At 51.6% G+C, this 19,196-nt stretch overlaps 1 protein-coding gene across 2 annotated transcripts; it reads right to left on the bottom strand.

Moving 5' to 3' along the window:
* Window positions 1-308: 308 nt before the first annotated feature.
* Window positions 309-18,070, bottom strand: LOC135974088 (interleukin-9 receptor-like). 2 transcript variants are annotated; one of them, XM_065560373.1, is made up of 9 exons: window positions 17,867-18,070; window positions 11,556-11,645; window positions 11,018-11,129; window positions 10,438-10,622; window positions 9,455-9,591; window positions 5,841-6,024; window positions 5,451-5,565; window positions 2,958-3,042; window positions 309-1,862 (listed from the first exon to the last, which is right to left on the bottom strand). In XM_065560373.1, exons 2-9 carry the CDS (start codon window positions 11,632-11,634, stop codon window positions 1,335-1,337), a joined length of 1,425 nt encoding a protein of 474 aa, XP_065416445.1. In that variant the 5' UTR covers window positions 11,635-11,645; window positions 17,867-18,070; the 3' UTR covers window positions 309-1,334. The 2 variants fall into 2 exon arrangements, with proteins under 2 accessions (XP_065416445.1, XP_065416446.1); XM_065560374.1 differs by having other exon boundaries at window positions 11,018-11,126.
* Between the last annotated feature and the right edge of the window lie 1,126 nt (window positions 18,071-19,196).

Raw genomic sequence — 19,196 nt, 5'->3', positions numbered from 1 at the left:
TGAGTTTGGAGAAATGATAAAAACAGAGCATGAGGACTGCATCAAATTCCCACCCTCTCCTTGGACGATGAACAGCTGTGAGCTGTAAAAGGCACTCCTGGGCCCCCTTGTGCTATTTAAAATTAAGATTAAAAAATCTAACTGACAGCAGGAGGCCCATGGGCCATACTAATCTCCTAATCTGAGACAGGTTTTAGAAAGGCCTCCTGATTAGAGCATTAAAAAACAGGCGCCAGTTGGCACCATCGGTAGCTGTCTCAGAAAAGGCACCAAGGAGTAAATGGGCTATGGAGTCTGGACTCCAGGGCTACTTTTCCCTGCAAAACGAAGGTCTCCCAAAGCAGACTCCTTGTTTAGCAGCAGTGCCTGGATAATGGGATTACCTAAGAAAAGCCTGAGCCCCATTGTTTGGGGTGTGATTCCACCCTCCCCAGATGGTGAATCAGCCCAGCAGCTCATAGTGTGTTTTGAAATAAATCTTTTCAAGTGATAAGCTAAGTTTAATGTAAGCTAGAAAGTTACCAGGCTCGTAAACAGCAATACACAGTATTTAAAGACATTAAAGTATTGGACCCGACCCAGACATGCCTGTGAACTCAGGTGCAGTTTAAAATGAACAGAAAATGCAGCATCTCACTAGTGTCCATCACTGGAAGAGCATTGTTTTCCATCAAGCATCGTATGTGTTCTAAGAGTGACACCATATTTGAAATGTGTGTAAGCCTGGTGCAGGGTTTGTGGTTAGTGTCTGACTTCACCCTGATCACAGCACAGCAGGAGCTCTGTCTGGGGTACAGAATATGAAGTCACTGGGGGGTTGATTAGTAAGAGCTGCAGTTAGGGAGGTGCTTTGGGGGCAGGGCAGCGCTGCTCTGCCCCAGGGGATATCTGGGAACCACTGGACCTCAGGGAGGCACAAAGGGAGGGTGTGCCTTTTGCTACATCCCTCCAGAGGGTGCAGGAGGAGTTCTGCTACTAGTCAGCTCCATGGCTGGTGTGGGGGAAACGCATGGTCCAGCCTCTCTTGGGGAGCCTGGCGTGTTGCTAGGTTGGCACAGACCTGGCTCACCTGGTCACAGAAACCATGATTGTGCTCAGCTCCTGCACCGAGGGGGGGCAGCAAGGGAAGGGGGCTGCTTGTGCCTGCCCTCTCTGGGCGCACGGCGCAGGCACTGGACAGAACTTGCTTTTAAGAAAGGATCGCCAGATCTGGCTCAAAGTTAACAGAGCCTGTAACTGCACAAGGGGTTCAGATGGGCCAGCTGGTGGATGTGGTGGACCTGGTGACTTGGACATGCAGCAGCTTTCAGTGAGAGTCTGTCATTCCCATCCTTCTAATGCTTGACCTGACCCTCCTTCTCGGTGAGCTGCAGCAGTTCAGCAGGAATTGGGCCACCTGTGGAGTCACTGCCACACAAGGTGCAATAGTCATTACTACAGAAGGACAAACTTTCCAGCTCCAGAGACTCCGGTGGCATAAAGGAGTCACCCTGACCGTCCTGTAAGTATGGGGGATGGTTCCCACTCACGTCTGGGCTGCCAAGGTTGGTTTTGCTTGTTTCAGAGAAGTCCAGGGCACCTGCATCATCAGTGTGGTTTTGTAGGAACAATGATGGCAGCCTGGCTTCCACCTCTTCCGCACTCACATACCTGCTCCGGAGGTACTGCTGGTCGGGCCTGGAGGCAGGGCCACAAAGGTCCTCCTGAGGAATCATTTCGGTCTTTGCCAGTGACTTGAAGGAGAGCTGGGAAATGATATCATGAGCACCTAGACCAGGAACTCCATCCCCAGTCACTTTGCTTGGGTTGTTAGCCTCATCTCTTCTGAGCTGGCCACATGTCTCATTAGGTCCAATCCAGTCCTGAAGCAAGGAATGGTAAATACTATTTACTGGAGAGAAGCAGAATTTGCAAAGGAATTCTTGAACTATTGCTTTCCATAGGCTTTGGCAGTGCAGACCAGGGGCAGGATTCAGTTCTACATCAGTGCAACTCCACTGAGTGAACCTCAAGTAATGGAGTGGAGAATAAGGCCCCTGCTTTCTCTGATGGAAGTTTTGATGACCTTCAAGCTTTCACTCCTGAGCCATACCCTGAGCAGCCTCTGCTATCTTGGCTCCCTGGGGCACAGGGAGCATCGCCAGTTGGTATGTTGCAAGGGAAGCAGGGAGGGGATAAGGAAAAAGGCAACTGCACTACTGAGATGGGCAATGCTCCCAGGCTTTGACTTTGCACTTGCCAGGCGCTGGACCCTGTTGTAACTTTAGGCAGTCAGAGTAAGTGCTAATTTACCCAGAAGACCTCAAAGTAGGGGGACAAGGGACTTGACATCCTATGGGGTAGCAACAAGGCTCAGCCAAAACCAGCCAGCCCCCAGCACAGGCAGAGATGGAGAGAGAATGGAGGAAGGAGACAAGGCTGATGCTGGCCCAGGGGAACTGATTTCAGGTAAAAGGAAAAGGATCCTGTACTTCTGACCATAAAGGGGCAATGACCCTCCCTGCTGTCGCCCCCTCAGTGCATGGGGTAGGAGCAGCTGGATTTAATAGGACAGTGTGGGTGGGCTGTCCCCAGATAGTCTGGTCTGACTGATTCTCCTGCAGTTCTTTGGCTAGGCAAGGAAGAGCCTGATAGCAGCAGTTGTGGGTGTGATCTGGAAGGTCCAGTGGGGATTGGGCAAGGGCTGATGGTGGTGGTATAAAGGAAGGGAGGCAGTGACAGGAAGATGCTCAGGATGGGAGGGCTTTGTTCCTAGGAGGAGAGGAGGTTGGTGATGGAGCAGGAGGAATATGGAGGCAGGTGTTCGAGTGGAGAATGAGGAACTTCCAGGCAGACTAAAGCCCTGTGCTGGAATGGGTCTGGTGAAGCCAGTTAGTGGAAGCAGTGATGAGAATCCACAAACCACCTTCCCTCATTGAGGAGAAGGATCATGAAGAAGAAAGAGAATTTGCTGTTACCTTAAAATTCCCATTGTGCAAGGTGTAGAGAGGCTGGAAGAAAGCAGCTGGTGTGGGAACGTTCAGGCAGAAGATGTTCTTTGCCCTGTGGAGAAAGAATGACACTGCTATCAAATCTAGATAAATATTCCACCTTCTATCTCAACCCTGCAGCACACTGCGAAAGATTAAACCAAATCACTTAACTTTCTTCTGGAAAGACTCCCGGAAAGGCCCATTTCATATAGCTCCTGCCATCTGTCTGTGCATGGCTACACAGCTATGTGGGTGCATTTAATATCAACAATGCAGACTATCTGGAGACAACTGTAGTCCAGATGGATAAAATGTATGTTTGCAAGTCCTCAGTTCAGACTCCTTCAAGGTTTCTGAGTCTTAATATATGTTGCAGTGTAACAGTATTAGAGAATTGTCTGAACTGCTCCCCTTTGTATGAATACAGCCGGCAGGGCATTTTACAGCAACTGTTTGATCTAAATCACCCCAGAACCTTTCCAGGAATGAAGCATCTTACAGAAGTACTAGTCTTATTAAATTGAGAGTGCGTAACCCTGCACTATTCCTTTCGCCATCTGAAAAGCCTTTTTTTAAAGGACTGGGGTGTAGGAGGTCTTCCTAGCGGTCACAGCTGGGCTGAGATCTGCCCACACAGGATGGGAGTCATCAGGCCGGAGTTGGAGTAATCGCAAGGCCAGGCCCCGTAAAAAAGAGTCAGGACCAGAGTCAGGCGGGGGTCAAAGATCGGAGGCAGTACCAGGTTAAAATCAAGAGGCAGGAATCGGGGTCAGTGTCAGACTGGACTCAGAGACCAGAAGATGAGGCAAAGTCTGGCATTACAGCAAGCCAAAGTCTGTGTGGCACCCCAGACAAGTTCCTGGGGGAAACCCTGGGGTTAAGTAGGGGCACTTGGCCAATCAGAGGGCAGCAGAGAACTGTCTCTCTAGGTCTCGTGGCGATACTTCCTGTGGCACCTACTCTCCACAGAGCTCCCTTGCTGTGCCCCTACAGGGCCTCCTGGTGGCACTGTAGGAATAGCAGCTGCCCCAGGTTCTTTAGACCTAGGTTCTAGTCCAGAGGTGGGCAAACTACGGCCTGTGGGCCACATCCAGCCCGCGGGACCGTCCTATCCAGCCCCTGAGCTCCTGGCCCGGGAGGCTAGCCCCTGATCCTTCCCCTGCTGTCCTCCCTCCCCTGCAGCCTCAGTTCTCTCCGCCACTGGCGCAATGCTCTGGGCGGCAGGGCTGTGAGCTCCTGGGGCAACGCAGCTGCAGAGCCTGGCCTGACCCGGTCTCTGTGCTGCGTAGTGACAGCGTGGCCGGGCTCCAGCTGGGCGGTGCGGCTTTAGCGCTGCCAGCCACCGGTGATCCAGGTGGTGTAGTAAGGGGGCAGGAAGCAGGGGGTGGGATGGATAGGGGGCAGGGGAGTTCGGGGTGGTGGTCAGGGGGCGGGGGTGTGGATAGGGGTTGGGGGGGAATAGGGGGTTGAATGGGGGCAGAGCGGGGTCCCGGGGGGGGGCAGTCAGGAAGGAGGGGGGTTGGATGGGGCAGCAGGGGGCAGTCAGGGGACAGGGAGAAAGGGTGGTTGGATGGGGCAGGAGTCCCGGGCGGGGGCATCAGGGAACAGGGGGGGGTTGGATGGGGCAGGAGTCGGGAGGGGGGGGCAGATAGGAGGTGGGGGCTGGGCCACAACCTCCTCCCCTAACCAGACCTCCATACAATTTACAAAACCCGATGCGGCTCTCAGGCCAAAAAGTTTTCCCGCCCCGTTCTAGTGCTGGGTCCTTACACCTTTCCCCATTGCTACTAACCCAGGCCAGATTCTACCCCACATACCAGCACTTTCATGCAACTCTGGAAATTGCCCAGGTAGATCCCCTGTCCCTGCATAGAGGTGCAGTCCATCTCAGAGCTCCCATGTGTCGGGACATGACAGCTGCAGGTTTGAGCCATTTTTTCCCTTTTACCCCCTGGTCCTTTGCTCTGCTCAGAACTTAAGAAACACAGAAACTTGGTCAGCTAGCTTAGTCACACTGGCACTTCACACACTGTTAGTGTAGTTCCCATTGGCCGGAGTCCAGCCAGGGAAGATCTAAATGTCGATGGCAGATTGATCATCAATAGCCAATGCTCCATACCAGTCACCCTTATTTTATGTCTTGGCAAATTGGCACAAAGTTTTAAAAAATTCTTTTAACCCTAAGATACCCTGTGTAGTCTCAGCTGTGCTCCTTGATTGAGTGTAGGATCCCTGCAGTGCACCCTGCACCCTCTACTCTGAGTATTGGTTCACTAACTATTGCAAGCACACGGAGATAGCATGTTCGAGAATGTTTGCAGAACACATTCCACTGAGCCTATGACATTCAAAGATCTGACTCTGGTGCAGAGCCAAGAAGCAGCCCCAAGGTGTGGACACACTCATTAAACTTTAAAACTAGAAACTACATTAAACTAGAAAAGGCAGCCATGGCTTGTGCAAAGGACTATAATGTACCTTGAGGAAAGCTTGAAGTTCAAAATTATGTAGAGTATGACACCAAGACATAGAGGAATGAACAAAATCTGTATCATGCTTCCATGAAAGAACTTTTTGGGCACCTGTAAAAAAACTACAAAAAGAATTATTCCATTAACAAAATCAATTCACAAATGACCATATAAAGAGTGGAATTCTATCCAGATTCTTAAACAAACGAGCAATGCAAATGAACCAAGCAGAAGCTATTAAAACCTTGAAAGAAAGTGACTTGACTATAAAAGGCTGGAAGACATGGTTCTTGATCCATGAACCTGCTGCTGACAGCCCCTCCATTTCCCAGCATGTCTCTTTCTCTCTCTGTTTTATAAAGTGAAACAAAACGGGACAAAACAACGTTTTTTGCACCTGGGGGGGCTGCTCTTTGAAATTCAGTTGTCTGGCTCCACTCACTCCACTGACTTTTATAACCATCCTCTACTTGGGAAGTTTTGCAGCGAACTCTCAAAGTATAAGTGATGCCTGCTTCAAACTCCATGGCCTCGATTTCTACCTTTGTCACTGCATTGAACAGCTGTTTGTGATGTGCCTGCTGAAAATTATTAAGAAATAACTCTTATTAGCAACACATAATAAAGGGCTGGTACTCTGAACAATTTGACAGCTCCCCAATCCTGACTCTGCATTCTTAGGTGCTAATCCAAGGGTGGGCAAACTATGAGCTGGGGGGCCGCATCCAGTCCTTCAGACATTTTAATCTGGCCCTTGAGCTCCCGCTGGGGAGCGGGGTCAGAGGCTTGCCCCGCTTCGTGTGTGCTGTGGCTCCTGGAAGCAGCGGCATGTCCCCACTCCGGCTCCTACACATAGGGGCAGCCAGGGGGCTCCGCATGCTGCCCCACTCCAAGCACCACCCCATAGCTCCCATTGGCTGGGAACCGCAGCCAATGGGAACTGCAGGGGTGGTGCCTGCAGACAGGGCAACACGCAGAGCCACCTGGCTGCGCCTCTGTGTAGGAGCCGGAGACAGTGGCGTAGCCAGGTTCTAAGTGCAGGGCGAGCAAACACAAAAAAGGCGCCCCACCTTGGCTCCTCCTCCGGCCGCTCCGCGCCCGCCCCCCACTGGCTCCTCTGGCCGCGCCACGTTCCCCCCCCTTGGCTCCTCCGGCCACGCTGTGGCCATGCTGCGCCTCTCCGCGGAGGGGCTCAGTCCGGGGGGAGGGGGCCGGGCAAGACGCAGCCCGGTCCGGCCGAGGAAGTTTATAGGGTGCGGTCGAAGGGGGGGAAAAGAGGCGAGAAAGTTTCACCTGCCCCCGGGCGGGACTCACCAGCTGCCGAGTGACCTCGGAGGAAGCCATGACACCGCGCCGGGTGGCCGCCGCGGGAGGGGGAGGGGAGAGGTGCGCGGGAAGCTCCAGGCGGGCTGGAGTCTCGGACGTGACGTGAGCGGGGAGCGGATGGTCGGTCCCTGACACCCCCCCCCCCAGACACCCCGCTCACTGGCTCATTAGGTGCGCGCATACCTGGCTGCCCAGGTGCCTCTGATGAGCGACCTCCTCCTCCCCCACAGCGCCAGGGCGCCCAGCTCTTGCTGGTTCCGGCTGAGTCCGGTGTGACCTAGGCGCCGGCTCCCCACGGGGAATGGAGACTGTCCCCATGGCTCAGGCGGGGAGCTTCCAGCTCATCTCCTCCTGGGCTGGGAGCAAGTGCCGGGCTCGCCGTCCCTCCTCCCCAGCAGGGGCTCAGGCAGAGCGGGCTGGCGGCGAGGGCTCGCTGGAGCTGCCGGCTCCCCCCGGCAGAGCAGCAGCTACAGCCTTCGGGGGGCCGGAGGGCTCCTCATGGCGGAGGTGGGGGGAGAGCCCCACGGCTCCGGCCACGTTCTGGGAGCGGGGCAGCGGGGACGGGGGTGGCTGCGCGCCCTGGCTTGTAGCAGGTGTCCCCACCCCACCCGGGGGGCAGGCTGGCTGACGGATGGGGCAGATGTCCTGCCTCCAGCTCTCTGCCGCGTGGCTCTGCCCACCTCAGCCTGCGCGGGACCCGCTCCCCGCGTGACCGGGCAGCCCCCTTACAGAGACCAAGCAGCCGGTACATCCCCCTGTGGGCGGTGCTGCTCAGGGGACACTTTGCACCCCACCGCCCGGAGAGCTGGAGCAGCAGCAGCACCTGTGCCCGGGCAGCGGCAGCGCCTCCTCCTGTTCCTCATTTTCTTCTCCGCGCTCCGAGCTGGGCGCCCCGCTGCAGCCCCTCCACGCCGCGAAGCCGCCGGCGCTCTGCCTAGTGCTGAATGTCTTGAGCTGCCGCCACAGCAGCTTCCCCCCTCCCGCCGCCGAGCCGCGCAGGGACCCAGAGCTCCGGCAGCCGCTTTTGAAAAATGTGCTGAGGGGAAGCGGCTGCTTCCCCTGCACCTCACTAGCTACTCTACTGGCCGGAGAGGGGACATGCCGCTGCTTCCGAGAGCTACTTGAGGTAAGCGCCACCCAGAGCCTGCACCCCTGACACCCTCCTGTGCCCCAATCCCCTGCCCTGATCCCCCTCCCGTCCTCTGAACCCCTCAGTCCCAGCCCAGAGCATCCTCCTGAACCCCAAACACCTCATCCCCAGCCCCATCCCAGAACCCACATCTCCAACCGGAGCCCTCACCCCCCCCGTGCCCCAACCCCCTGCCCCAGCCCAGAGCCCCCTTCCGCACCCTGCACTCCTCATTTCTGGCCCCACTCCAGAGCCTGCACCCCCACTGGAGCCCTCACCCCCCTCCTGCACCCCAGCCTCCAATTTTGTCAGCATTCATGGCTTACCATACAATTTCAATACCCAGATGTGACCCTCGGACCAAAAAGTTTGCCCACCCCTGTGCTAATCTGAGGTTAGTGAATACTCCCCATCTGAGCTCTGCATTCAGAAGCCCTCTTATATGCATCCAGGATCATGAGGTCACATGATCCTGGATGCAGGATTCAGGTGTGGAGGACTCACAAACCTCAAATATCAATGCATTGGAAGGGATGCATCGACTTCAACCAGGGGTGCCAAAGAGGCCAGCCAGTTCCAAACCAAGATGCTGGGGAGACCTGGATCCCAGGTGACAGAGATGCCAAAGCCAAATGTAACACACATGGGAATTTTCTGCAATATTCTTGAAGAAAACCTTATTGAATTAAGTTTAAGTATCTTTGGAGTCCATTGAATTAATCGCAAAGTTTATGTATTATTGTGAGCTGGGATTGTATATAACCTTTCCGGAGGGAGATGACATGTGAATTGTGGGAAGTGTTATGAACTTCAGAAAACTTTACTAAACCTGCCAGACAAGAATGGACTTTGGGGACAGACAGTGTCAAGTGATTTGCCTTGGGAATCTCTAGGCGGAGTTGTATGCAAATTTCTCGCCTCTGGCTGCACCCTAAGAAGGGACCATTGTTTGCTGATCACCTGTTCCTGAAGTTTCAGGATCAATGGCCCAAGCTGAATAAATGAAGGACAGACCCATTCATGGGGAGGCTAGTTCTACACTAATGCTCTTGTGACCTTGTAACCACAGAAAAACACCTTGGTGGGGCTGGAAGGACAGGTTCTTATCAGAGCCTTTGTTGAGTTGGGGGCGGGGCGGTGATCTCTGGTAAGCATTTTAGCATCCATATAGGGTCTTTGATTGTTTTAATATGTTTTCTCTGTAATGCTTTTACCTGAAGAATAAATGTGCTTGCTTCATAAGGGCTGTGGGCAAGTACAGCTGTTCATAGCCTCTGGAGAAAAAGCAAAGTGCAGATGCTGGCTTGTTTAGGCAGAGTGGCTTACTGGGAGTATCACAGTGCTAGCAGGGAACAATGCAGACTCACTGGAAAACCCCTGGTCAGTAGGGAGAGAGACACAGGTCTCTGCCCAAGAGAGCCGATGGCTAAGGAGCTGGCAGCCTAGACTGGGTGCCCTTGGTGGACCACGGAAGGGGAACACAGGTGCAGTTGCTCTGAACTGTGGCAGCAGGCATTTGTGCATGGCTCATCCAGGCTGAGAGCAGGTATAGTTACCTCCCAGGATGTGTTGTGTTCCTTATACTCCAATTCATACTGAAGAATGGGCTCTAGAGGCCCTGGCACACTCCACCAGAGCTGGCACTTACTGGCACTGATGTTGCTCTGCAGGTTGAAGGGGGGATCACACTTAACTGGAAACAGAGAGAGGAACTGTTACAAACACTTGGCTTTGAGAGACCTGCAGAACACAGAGCACAACCCTAGGCTGCTCACAGCTGGGGGACATAAATATGGTTCTATGGATCCTGTGATCCTGGGGTCAGCAGGAGACCAAATAAGCCCCCAGTGCAAGTTAAAGCAGCCACAGGGCTTCTGTAACGTAACACCGACTGTAACGGTCCCCAAGGGACTGCTATACCAGCGAGGGATCACAGACCAGGTTATGCTCTAGCCCTCCCTACCATGAACACGCACGGACATGCTCTGTGCTGGGGACAGAGACCAGAGGGGCTGCTGCAAAACGGGCTTCCTTCCCACTGGGAAAATCCTTATTATCCCCTTTAGGGAGCTTTCAGACCCCTCCATGACACTGTGCATTGTGAAGTGGTCTTAGTGGGGCTGAGAATCAGGCCCATTGTTCACATTTCCCGAGGCTCCACAGTCCTTCCTCTAGCTCAGCAAACGGTGCTGCTGTTGGCAGGGGGAGCCCCCAGGGCTCAAACTGCAGTGATGGCTTGATGGATGTTGCCCAAGGCAGATAGCAAAGCAAGGGAGGATGGTGGGAGAATGACCCATAAGGATGGGCTGGGGTGTGTGTGGAAGAATGAGAGACCCAGAGAGAGTCCTGAGGGGATGATGGGCTGCCCCCATATATAACAAGTACAGGCCATGCTGCCCAAGGCGGGAGCTCTGCATCCCCATCAGTCTCACTTGCTGCCACTGAAGTCTCACTCTTCAATGGACTTCACAGGCCAAACACTCTCATTCCAAAGGGACCAGCTGGCCCCCGTCCCACAGCTGCCATAGGTGGTACTCACTGTTCAGACTGGGTTCATAGTCCTGGAAAGCAACGTATGTGCGATTCCTCCCAAAGAAACCACCTTGTAGCAAGATGATGTAACTGTCGTGCTGCGTGAACCTCTCCATCATGTTCATTGTGCAGTGATGCTGGCTGTGCAGCTTGTCTCTGGCAGTCAGTGTGCAGGTGTAATTCTCATCCGAGCTAGAATAACCAAGCGGCTGAAAGTTTTCTTATGCTGGAGCGTAATGGGTTTAGTTACTTTAAGAGTTCAGCCTTAGTTATTTGTGGGAGTGCCAGTCACCACACGGGGGAATCACTTTGCACTGGGCCCATAGAACTGGGGTCTTCCCAGTGTGTAAATGCAAAGGAATGCATTCCTGGGCTCCAGCAAGTGCCTTACGTGTCTGGCCTGAAAAGGGACGGCAGGTGAACGCCAAGCCACCAAGTGAGGAGGTGGAGGACCACTAGGATTTGGCTGTTGGGGAGAGTTCAGGGCCAAGGAATCCAGAGAGCCCTGCCTGCCCTGTTACTCTGTTTGCCCTCCTGCCTGACCCAGGGCCCCAGTGTGGCAGACAGGGAGTATGCATTGAGCTTACTTTGTGAAATGCACGTGAAAGGGTCCATCCCCCACTCTCCCATCTGTCTCCCACGTACAGTCTACTCGGTAGAGGTAGTTATTCAGGCAGCTCAGGTTGCCAGGAAATTCTGCTGAGGAAGGAGATCCGAGATTTTCAGAAATTAAATCCATTTGTTATTTAATGCCAACTTTGGGCTCCAAACCCCTGATACATCAGCGATGCTGTACACTAGCCTTGCCACTTATTACTGGGACAGATCTATACTTCCCCCACCACCACCACACTGTTTAGCTGGCCCTTTATTGTATGAAATGAGACTATAAACTCTTGGGGGCAGGGTGCATGTGTGCAGTTTATCTGCTCTCTTAGCTGCCCAGCATATCGCTGGGGATGGGAAATAATAATACCTATCTGATCCTTGGGCCCCATATTGCCCTCTGACGTGTCCAGTTCCTGGTGTGGGGAGTGGGGAAGGTGGGGTGGGGGGGAGTGTGTGTGTGTGTGTGAGAGAGAGAGAGAAACAGCATGAATGCCCCCAATCTCCTCTCCCCCTTACCTCTTCCTTCCCCTCTTCTGGAGAACACAATGGCAATAAAGCAGAGTTGGAGGCACACTCCCCAGATGTCCTTTCCCATTGTAAATGTGTCTGAAATACAAAGTATGTTAGGAGTAGAAAGGGCTTTGTGGATCTCTATGGCAACATGCAGAGTATATCAATCACCTTTCCATACTGGAGCTGGGACTGGTCCAAGCCTGCCCCTGCAGGGCATGGCATAGCCCCGGAACTGCTCTCCTCCCTGCGGCTAACATGCTGCAGCCAAAGGAATTGAAGGCAAAGGCTGCACTGCAGAAATTGCATGGCCTTCAACATCTTCTCCAGCTCTAATTTCTATGATGCTTTTAATTCCTTCCTTCCCCCATCCTTCCTGGTCCTCCCTCCATGTACAGTGATACCTGTAAAGAACCACGCACATTGTAGGCACTGGTCTGTCTTTAATGGTGGCTCTTCTTCTCTTGAGTGCCTAACAACTGTTCTCCCTCTCCCTCTTCTCATTTCTGCCTGTAACCGCCACAAGCTCTGTTGCTGCGAACGTACTCACCTGAACCCACCTTTGGCATCTTTAATGCCTCTTTCCTACTTGTCCCTTCTCTTAGCCATCTGAACCCCCTATTCATCTCATTGACCTGAGCTAATGTTTGCAGGGCCTTGTCCTTCAGCTCAGTTGGTATTGGCCTGATCTGTGGTTACAGGTCTGAAGTCAGCAGTTAATGGTGTCCTGTGAGATGCCTCCAGCTTTCACAGGGTGGGCGTCACCCTGGTTTTGGAAACAAGCCCACTGTCTAGTGTAGCCCATGTGCTGCTCTAGGGGGCAGAGAACCAGTCTGAAGACCAGAAGGTATGCAGTAATCAGAGTGTTGGGGGAAGGAAGCATAAAGTGCAAACTCAGCCAAACTCAATTAATTAAAAAATTCAAATAGCTATTAAAGGACCTGTCATCGAGCAAGCAGCTGAAGAGAGCTCAGCACCTGCCAGTGTACCTAATAATCTCGCTTTCCTACATCTTTGCCTGCCTGAAGCTTCCCTTATCTTTAATGAAACACTGAAAATAAAACAATAGGCAGGTGCTAAGAAGCAGATCAGGCTTCCGCCCCTGGGCAGGGAGGGGATGTCTCGCTACCACCCTATATATTGCTGCAGATTTTATTCTGATCTGGGGCTGAGAAGAGGAAATTCACAATTAACTGACATCAGCCGAGGGCGGTTAAGTAGGATTAAGTATCTCTTCCTTATCATTCTAATCAGGGCGCTGACTGTCTGTGATAAATGCTGTAAGATTGACTAAATATGAAATACAGAAAGCTGCATGAATGCACGCACACTCTGGCATGTATATGTGCATACCTGAGCACACACACCAACTAGCAAACACAGATCAGAATAATTAAAAGACACCCATTTCTAGGTTCCTGTCAGAAAACTTCTCAAGTCAGTTCTATAATGTATTATCTGTATCAGATATCACAGGGTAAGTGGGGCTCACTTAAAAACCATAAGTTTTACTATAGCTAAATGCAAGGTCACACACCTAGGAATCAAGAATGTAGGTCACACATAGGGTGGTGGGGCCTCTGTTTTGGAAGGCAGAGATTCAAAAATGGACTTGTGGTAATGGCAAGTAACCAACTGACCATGAGCTCACAGTGCAATGCTGTAGCTAAGATGACTAATGTAAACCTTGGATGTATAATGTGAGGAATATTGAGCAGAAGTGGGGGGGTGTTATAACCACTGCATATGGCATTAGTGGAATACTGTGTCCAGTTCTGGTGTCCACATTTCAAAAAGATTATTAAAACATTGGAAAAGGTTCAGAAAAAGCTACAAGAATAGATGAGTACAAGAACATACAAGAATGCAGTGAGAGACTAACGAAGCTCAATCTATTTAGCTCATCCCAGAGAAGGCTGTGACCCAGGGATCTCTTGGTGCCAACTGGCAGTGGGGTGCGTAGGGTTGAGGGGGTGGGTCTGATATCTAAATACTAGTTCACCAAAGAGTGTCATGCAAGGTCTCTATTGAAAGCCTGGTCCGCATCATCATTGTGAGATGTATGTATGGATAGTATGGAAGGAGTTATGTACATACACTGCACGTTAGGTTCTTCAGGTCTGTGACTGGAGGCTGGTCACCAAAAGGTGTTCAACAAGATTCTTTCAGGCAAAAGCTGTTTATCTGTCTGGCTACATGTAAACTGAGTATTGTACAGGTCACACTGGCCACCCAGTTACAGTCTGAGCTGATTGCTAACAAGGGATTGTGAAATCTTCCAGGGAGGGAATTTATAGGAATAAATAAACCAGCAGGAGGACATCCTTTTTGCGAGTGAAGACAATGGATCTTTGGACCTATAGCTGGGGGAGGGGTTAGTGCAGGGTACACCCAGTTACACTTCACCAAGCAGATAAACTGCTGGGTGGCTTATCTCATCAACAAAAGATAACAGCTAGTTGGGTCATTTGATGCTGAGAAAGAAACTTGGGGCAAGGTAACCTTTATGAGACAGCGGAATGTCTTGATAGTTAAGTTTAAGCGCTAGAAAGCGTGTTATGATTTTATGTGTCATCATTTGTTTCCCTCAATTCTATTTGCTTCTTCTCAATTTTTGTTCTTTGTTAAATAAATGTCTTGTTTTCTCTCTAACCCCAGCTAAATGCCGTGCACTGATTGGAGCAGTGCGCCTGCCATGTAACTGATACGTTGGTGTGTGCTATTCCTTGGGAGTAGCGGATCTGTGAATTCTGGGTGTCCAGTGGCAAAAATGCTCAACATGGTCAGGGGCTGGTGTGTGCCTATTACTAACCTGCCCAGAGAGCAGGGCCTGCAGAGGCCTGGCCATGCTGGTGCTTCCAGAGGTTGGTGGAGTCGGGGAGCACATGAGGTGCAGATTTTTTACAGCGAGGGGAATTAGCCACTGGAACAGCTCACCTAGGGCTGTGGGAGATTCTCCAGCACTCTAAGTTTGTCAATCAAGACTGGATGAGGGACTTGGGGGAGGGTCTGCGTTCTGTGCTATGCAGGCGGTCCGACTAGGATGACCAGATATCCTGATATTTGGGGCTTTGTCTTGTATAGGACCCAATTACGCACCCCACGCTCTGTCCCGATAGGTCACCCTAGATCAGACTTGATTATCACAGTGGGCCCTTCTGGCCTTTAGACCTGCAGTATCCACCCCTACAAACTTAAAGCCCCAAGTGCCTTCCAAGAGCCACTGCTTACCTGGGTGGCCTCTTGGCTTCTCAGCTATTGCCCAGGACTCCCTGTTTGAGAGGAAGGTGAATCGCTGCTTTCTCCTTACTGCCTGAGAGAATGTCTGGCTACAGACATATAGGCATCATAATGGAGGTCAGTGGATTAGTACCTGCTTATCCCAGTGGTGAATTTGGCCCATCCTGGGGTAGCTTTCTACTTCCCTGGTATCTTAGGCCCAGAGTCTGAAAGTCTTTTCAATCCCCCAAATGTTCCTGCGAGAGCTGCTGTCTTCATGCCTGACTGAATCCGGCCAGTCTGTCTGTTACGAAGTGGTCCAGCCTGAAGGGGATTGGTGTGTGGTGGGCTGTGTGCTCCCAGGTTCTCTGCGGGGTAACCCTGTAGGTCTTACTACACCACCAAGTAGTGCTGACCTCTCAGTTCATTGTGAGCGCAGCACTGGGGCCTTGCTGCTGGTCTCTGCAGCGGTCTCTGGGGCAGACTGGCACCCGAAAAGCAAATTGACGCCCAGCAGACCTTTTCCTACCTCACTCGTATTCTGTTTTTGTGGGGGCTGCTCGGTCCCAGCAGGAGAACTTGCCAAGCTATCATAACAGGTTATTTTGGTGACGTTTTCAGCCTGACTGCAGGCGAGACGTCCTCGCCATCCCAGGGGAAGTCTCCTGGTCTGATAAACTTCCCCACCCATTCTGCAGAACCAGACAGCATGGGAGTTACCCACACCCCTCCACTCCAGCCAGCTCCTCTGGGAATCTCAGAGGGAGCCATCAAGAGGGGTCCTGGTGAGGAAGTGTGAAGGCAACATGACCCCCTGCAACTGTCCAGCAACCTCAGTCAGCAAGGACAGGGGCATCTAAAAATCACAGGCTAAGCGTCCAGCATTCCCGTCACTGCATGCCACCAGGGACGTGCTCTTAGTGGCACTGGTAGTTTGACCCAGAGCAGCAGGAAAACAAGAGGTAAGCAGCAGCCAATCAGAAACCAAAGACAGCCACTCAAAATGCATCAACACAGCAACTGGGCAGCGAGCAGTGGGCGAAAGCATAAACACCACCGTGACATCCAGCTCTGTGCAAGAGCCCTAAGCGATAAGGGCAGAGCCTGGCTGGGGGACAGGGCAGCTGGGACACATGGCCATTGCATGACAAGGCAGCTCAGCTGATTTTCAGTATGGCAAAGGCCACTTCTGCAATGGCACCAAACTCCGGGTGACTGGCAAGAAACCCTCATGGGAGTTGCCTATTGTCAGGGGCGAGGGGAGAAATCACACCCTAAGGGGGACAACGCTGTGCTTCCTGCCAGGCACTGGACATTGCTAAAGAGCAGAAGGATGATGGTACTTTGCAATGTTTGGGTGAGGATCTTAGAAGTGCTAACGGCCCCTTTGCTGCACACAGGGATATTATGTGCAGAGTCTAGGAACTCACAGATGGCAATATCAAATATCTGTTTAGGGAAGAGTACTGGGAGCCAGGACTCCTGGGTTCTATTCCCAGCTAGGGCACTGAGGGTATGTCTGCACAGCCTGTGGAATGCGCCTCCCAGCCTAGGTCAACAGATTTAGGTTAGGAGGGCTCGCGCTAGCGCTCTAAAAGGAGCAGTGTAGATGGCGCTTTGAAGTTATGGCTTGGGCTGGAGCTTGGGCTCTGTAGCCTAGAGAGTGGGGCCGAGGTGCAGGAACTAGGTGTATTGGGGGGGCTGCAGCACCCCCAGGCTTGATGTGGGTTCCATTATATCCAGGGTTACCAATGGCTCTCAGCCTTCCCACTGTACTTATTGGTCCAGCACCTCTGGAGCAGGGTGGGCTTCAAGGCCCGAGCTCCTGCCCCAGCCACACTTCAAAGCATGGTCTATGCAGCTGTTTTTAGAGCACTAGTGCAAGCCGCAGTAGCCCCAGTCTGCCAGCCTGCTGGGAGGCTCCTTCCGCGGGCTGTGTGGCCATGCTCAGTGTGATTTCTCCCCATTACAGTTCACACACATGGGCCATTGTGTTCCTCTCTAAGTTGGGGGAGTCGCAGCTGCAAAGCGAGGCCACTGGAGCTACTGCGCTATTCTCAGGGCTATGCTCTGTACTCGTGCCATGAGTGGAATCCAGTGAGAGCAGGCGGTGGGGACTGACCAGTTCATTGAATGCTCTGATTCCTTTAACACCAGCTGTAAATGGGTCACTCCTCCCTGTGCAGAACCTTCTGTTCCTCTCTAAGCTTCTTCAAGATGCACCAGCAACAGGCATTTCAGTGCTGAACAGCAGCGGAAGGGAGAGGAACATTGATCCGTAGGCATAGCAGAGCTGGCACTCAGCTATAATCAAGGTCTGGGGCCAACTCACTCTTGGCATTTCCCTCATTCAGGAAACTACATGTCACAATCAGTTGACAAGCAGAAGTATATAAATAATACACACACACACACACACACACACACACATAAAGGGTGAGAATGTGCAGAGGGGGAGGATAAAGGGAAAAGTAATAGAGATTTCTCATTTCCACAGAGTAACAAACCCGCCAAAGTGATCAGTCTGTTCCTCCCATTATCCTCAGAGGGATAATTTCCCAGAACTTGATGCATGTGACAGCTGCCTGCAGTAAATCTGCCAGCCCTAAACCCTGGAGGCTGTAAAAAGCCTTTTTTCACTGGTGAAAAGCATAGTGCAATAGTAACACATAGCAATTACACACCATGTTCTGCAGATGGGTATCTCTACAAAATCCAGCACACTGATAGCTGTAGCTAGTCATTCATTAATCCGCCTTAATTTTCCTCAGCTGCTTTTCCCTAGAAAGGTGCTGTTAGGGGTGAGGTCTCCTTCCAGCATAGCCCCCTCCCTGGGTGTAGCATAAGCATAAACCCTTCCTCACTGGGCAGTTTGCACTCTCTATTGGCAACAATGTGCTGCCAACTACAGCTTGTGCTCTGGGAACTAGTAGAACAAAATTGCAGAGATGATCTGGATCATTACAGGTTTATAGTACAAGAAACGCTATAAAGCTGCACACCTAGTATTATTTATTATTGGTTAACATCTTAGTTCAGTAATTTCTCCTAGCACTATCCAGCAAAATACAAAGCACAGCAATAGCTTGTCTCCTTACCAGCACAAATTAAACTTCAATTTTCATGCCTCCTCTGTTTCTTGATAGTTTAGAGTGTGTGGTTTGTTCATCAAGCAGCAGAGTTCTGGTATAATAAAGCAGAGTTCACCGTGCCTTGTTTTAAAGCTAGTCTCAATAACCAATGACAAGTTTCTTTGAGATTATCAGACTGATATGAAGTAGCCACATTTGCAATTACTCATTAGTGATGGAGCAGTTGCTGAATTTACATTAAGGGGTCAACTTCACTGAGACTGAACTATTTGCTGAATGACTTAAAATACCTTCTTAGAGTTTTAAAAAAAAAAATGAGCACAAGAGCTTTTTATAAGTGACCTAAAAACACTTCCTAGCCCTGCCTGAGTGTGAGCGGCGAGACTGCTGTCATCCTCATGCCCCAGGCTCAGCTACATTTGTATGCCTGTGCTCTGTAAGGTACCAAGCAAAGTCTGGGCACTGCATAAATAATAAGTATCCAGCCCAACACTGAGCTCTGGCTTATTCAGGGATTCCCTTGTCTGAGACCTAGAAAAGCAGTCAAGAACTTGACCATGGCCTGGTAGGAGTAGCTTTACTGTTAACCTTGCCACCTGCACAGTCATTTACACAGTGGTATCTGAGATGCATCACAACAGTCAGAGGAGAGCCAGAGAGAGAGATTAAAGCCAGCGAAGCAAGGCTTGGCATGACAATAATCTGTTTGGGTGGTGTTAACTTCAGAAGGGCGAGGCAGGCAGGGAGTGTGCGTGTGTGAAGTTGGGAATATTAGAGATGGGAGCCCTGCGTGTAGCAGTGAGCTCCTCCGTGTTGCTCTGTGGTACACCCTACATGTAGCTGTAGGGTGGGATTTCCCAACATGCTCAGCACTGGCCTAGCTCTACTCCTATTGATGTCACTTGTAAAACTCTCATTGCTGCTAATGGGGGAGTGAGGCCACCATCACGTGCCTTGGGAAATGCCACCCTCATGCTCATTGTGTAGGTTTGCTTCCTAAACATGAATCCTCCAAACCAGACAATGAAAAACCAGAGTGCCTCTGAAATGGGAGCTATTTCTTAAAGGTCACCCTGAGATCAATGTAGCTGGCTGAACTCAGAGTAGGAGGCCCCAGAGAGCTTTGTAAACTGGTTACTGTGAAACCGGACATATTTTGTTTCCTTTACTGGCGAGGGGATTTGGGACCCTACATTCAGGGCCTTTCCCCATCACTGTGGCTTGTGAATCACTCTGGAGGTGTTGTAAGGCCAAGAGCTCTGATGACTAAGCCAACGTGCACTGCCCAGGCAGCTGAAAAGGAAGCACCAGAACTCAGGAGCTCTGCAACCAGCTC

The sequence above is a fragment of the Chrysemys picta genome, chromosome 10 (assembly GCF_011386835.1).
Source record: "Chrysemys picta bellii isolate R12L10 chromosome 10, ASM1138683v2, whole genome shotgun sequence".
NCBI classification, from domain to species: domain Eukaryota; kingdom Metazoa; phylum Chordata; order Testudines; family Emydidae; genus Chrysemys; species Chrysemys picta.
This window is presented reverse-complemented; position numbering and strand designations above follow the sequence as displayed.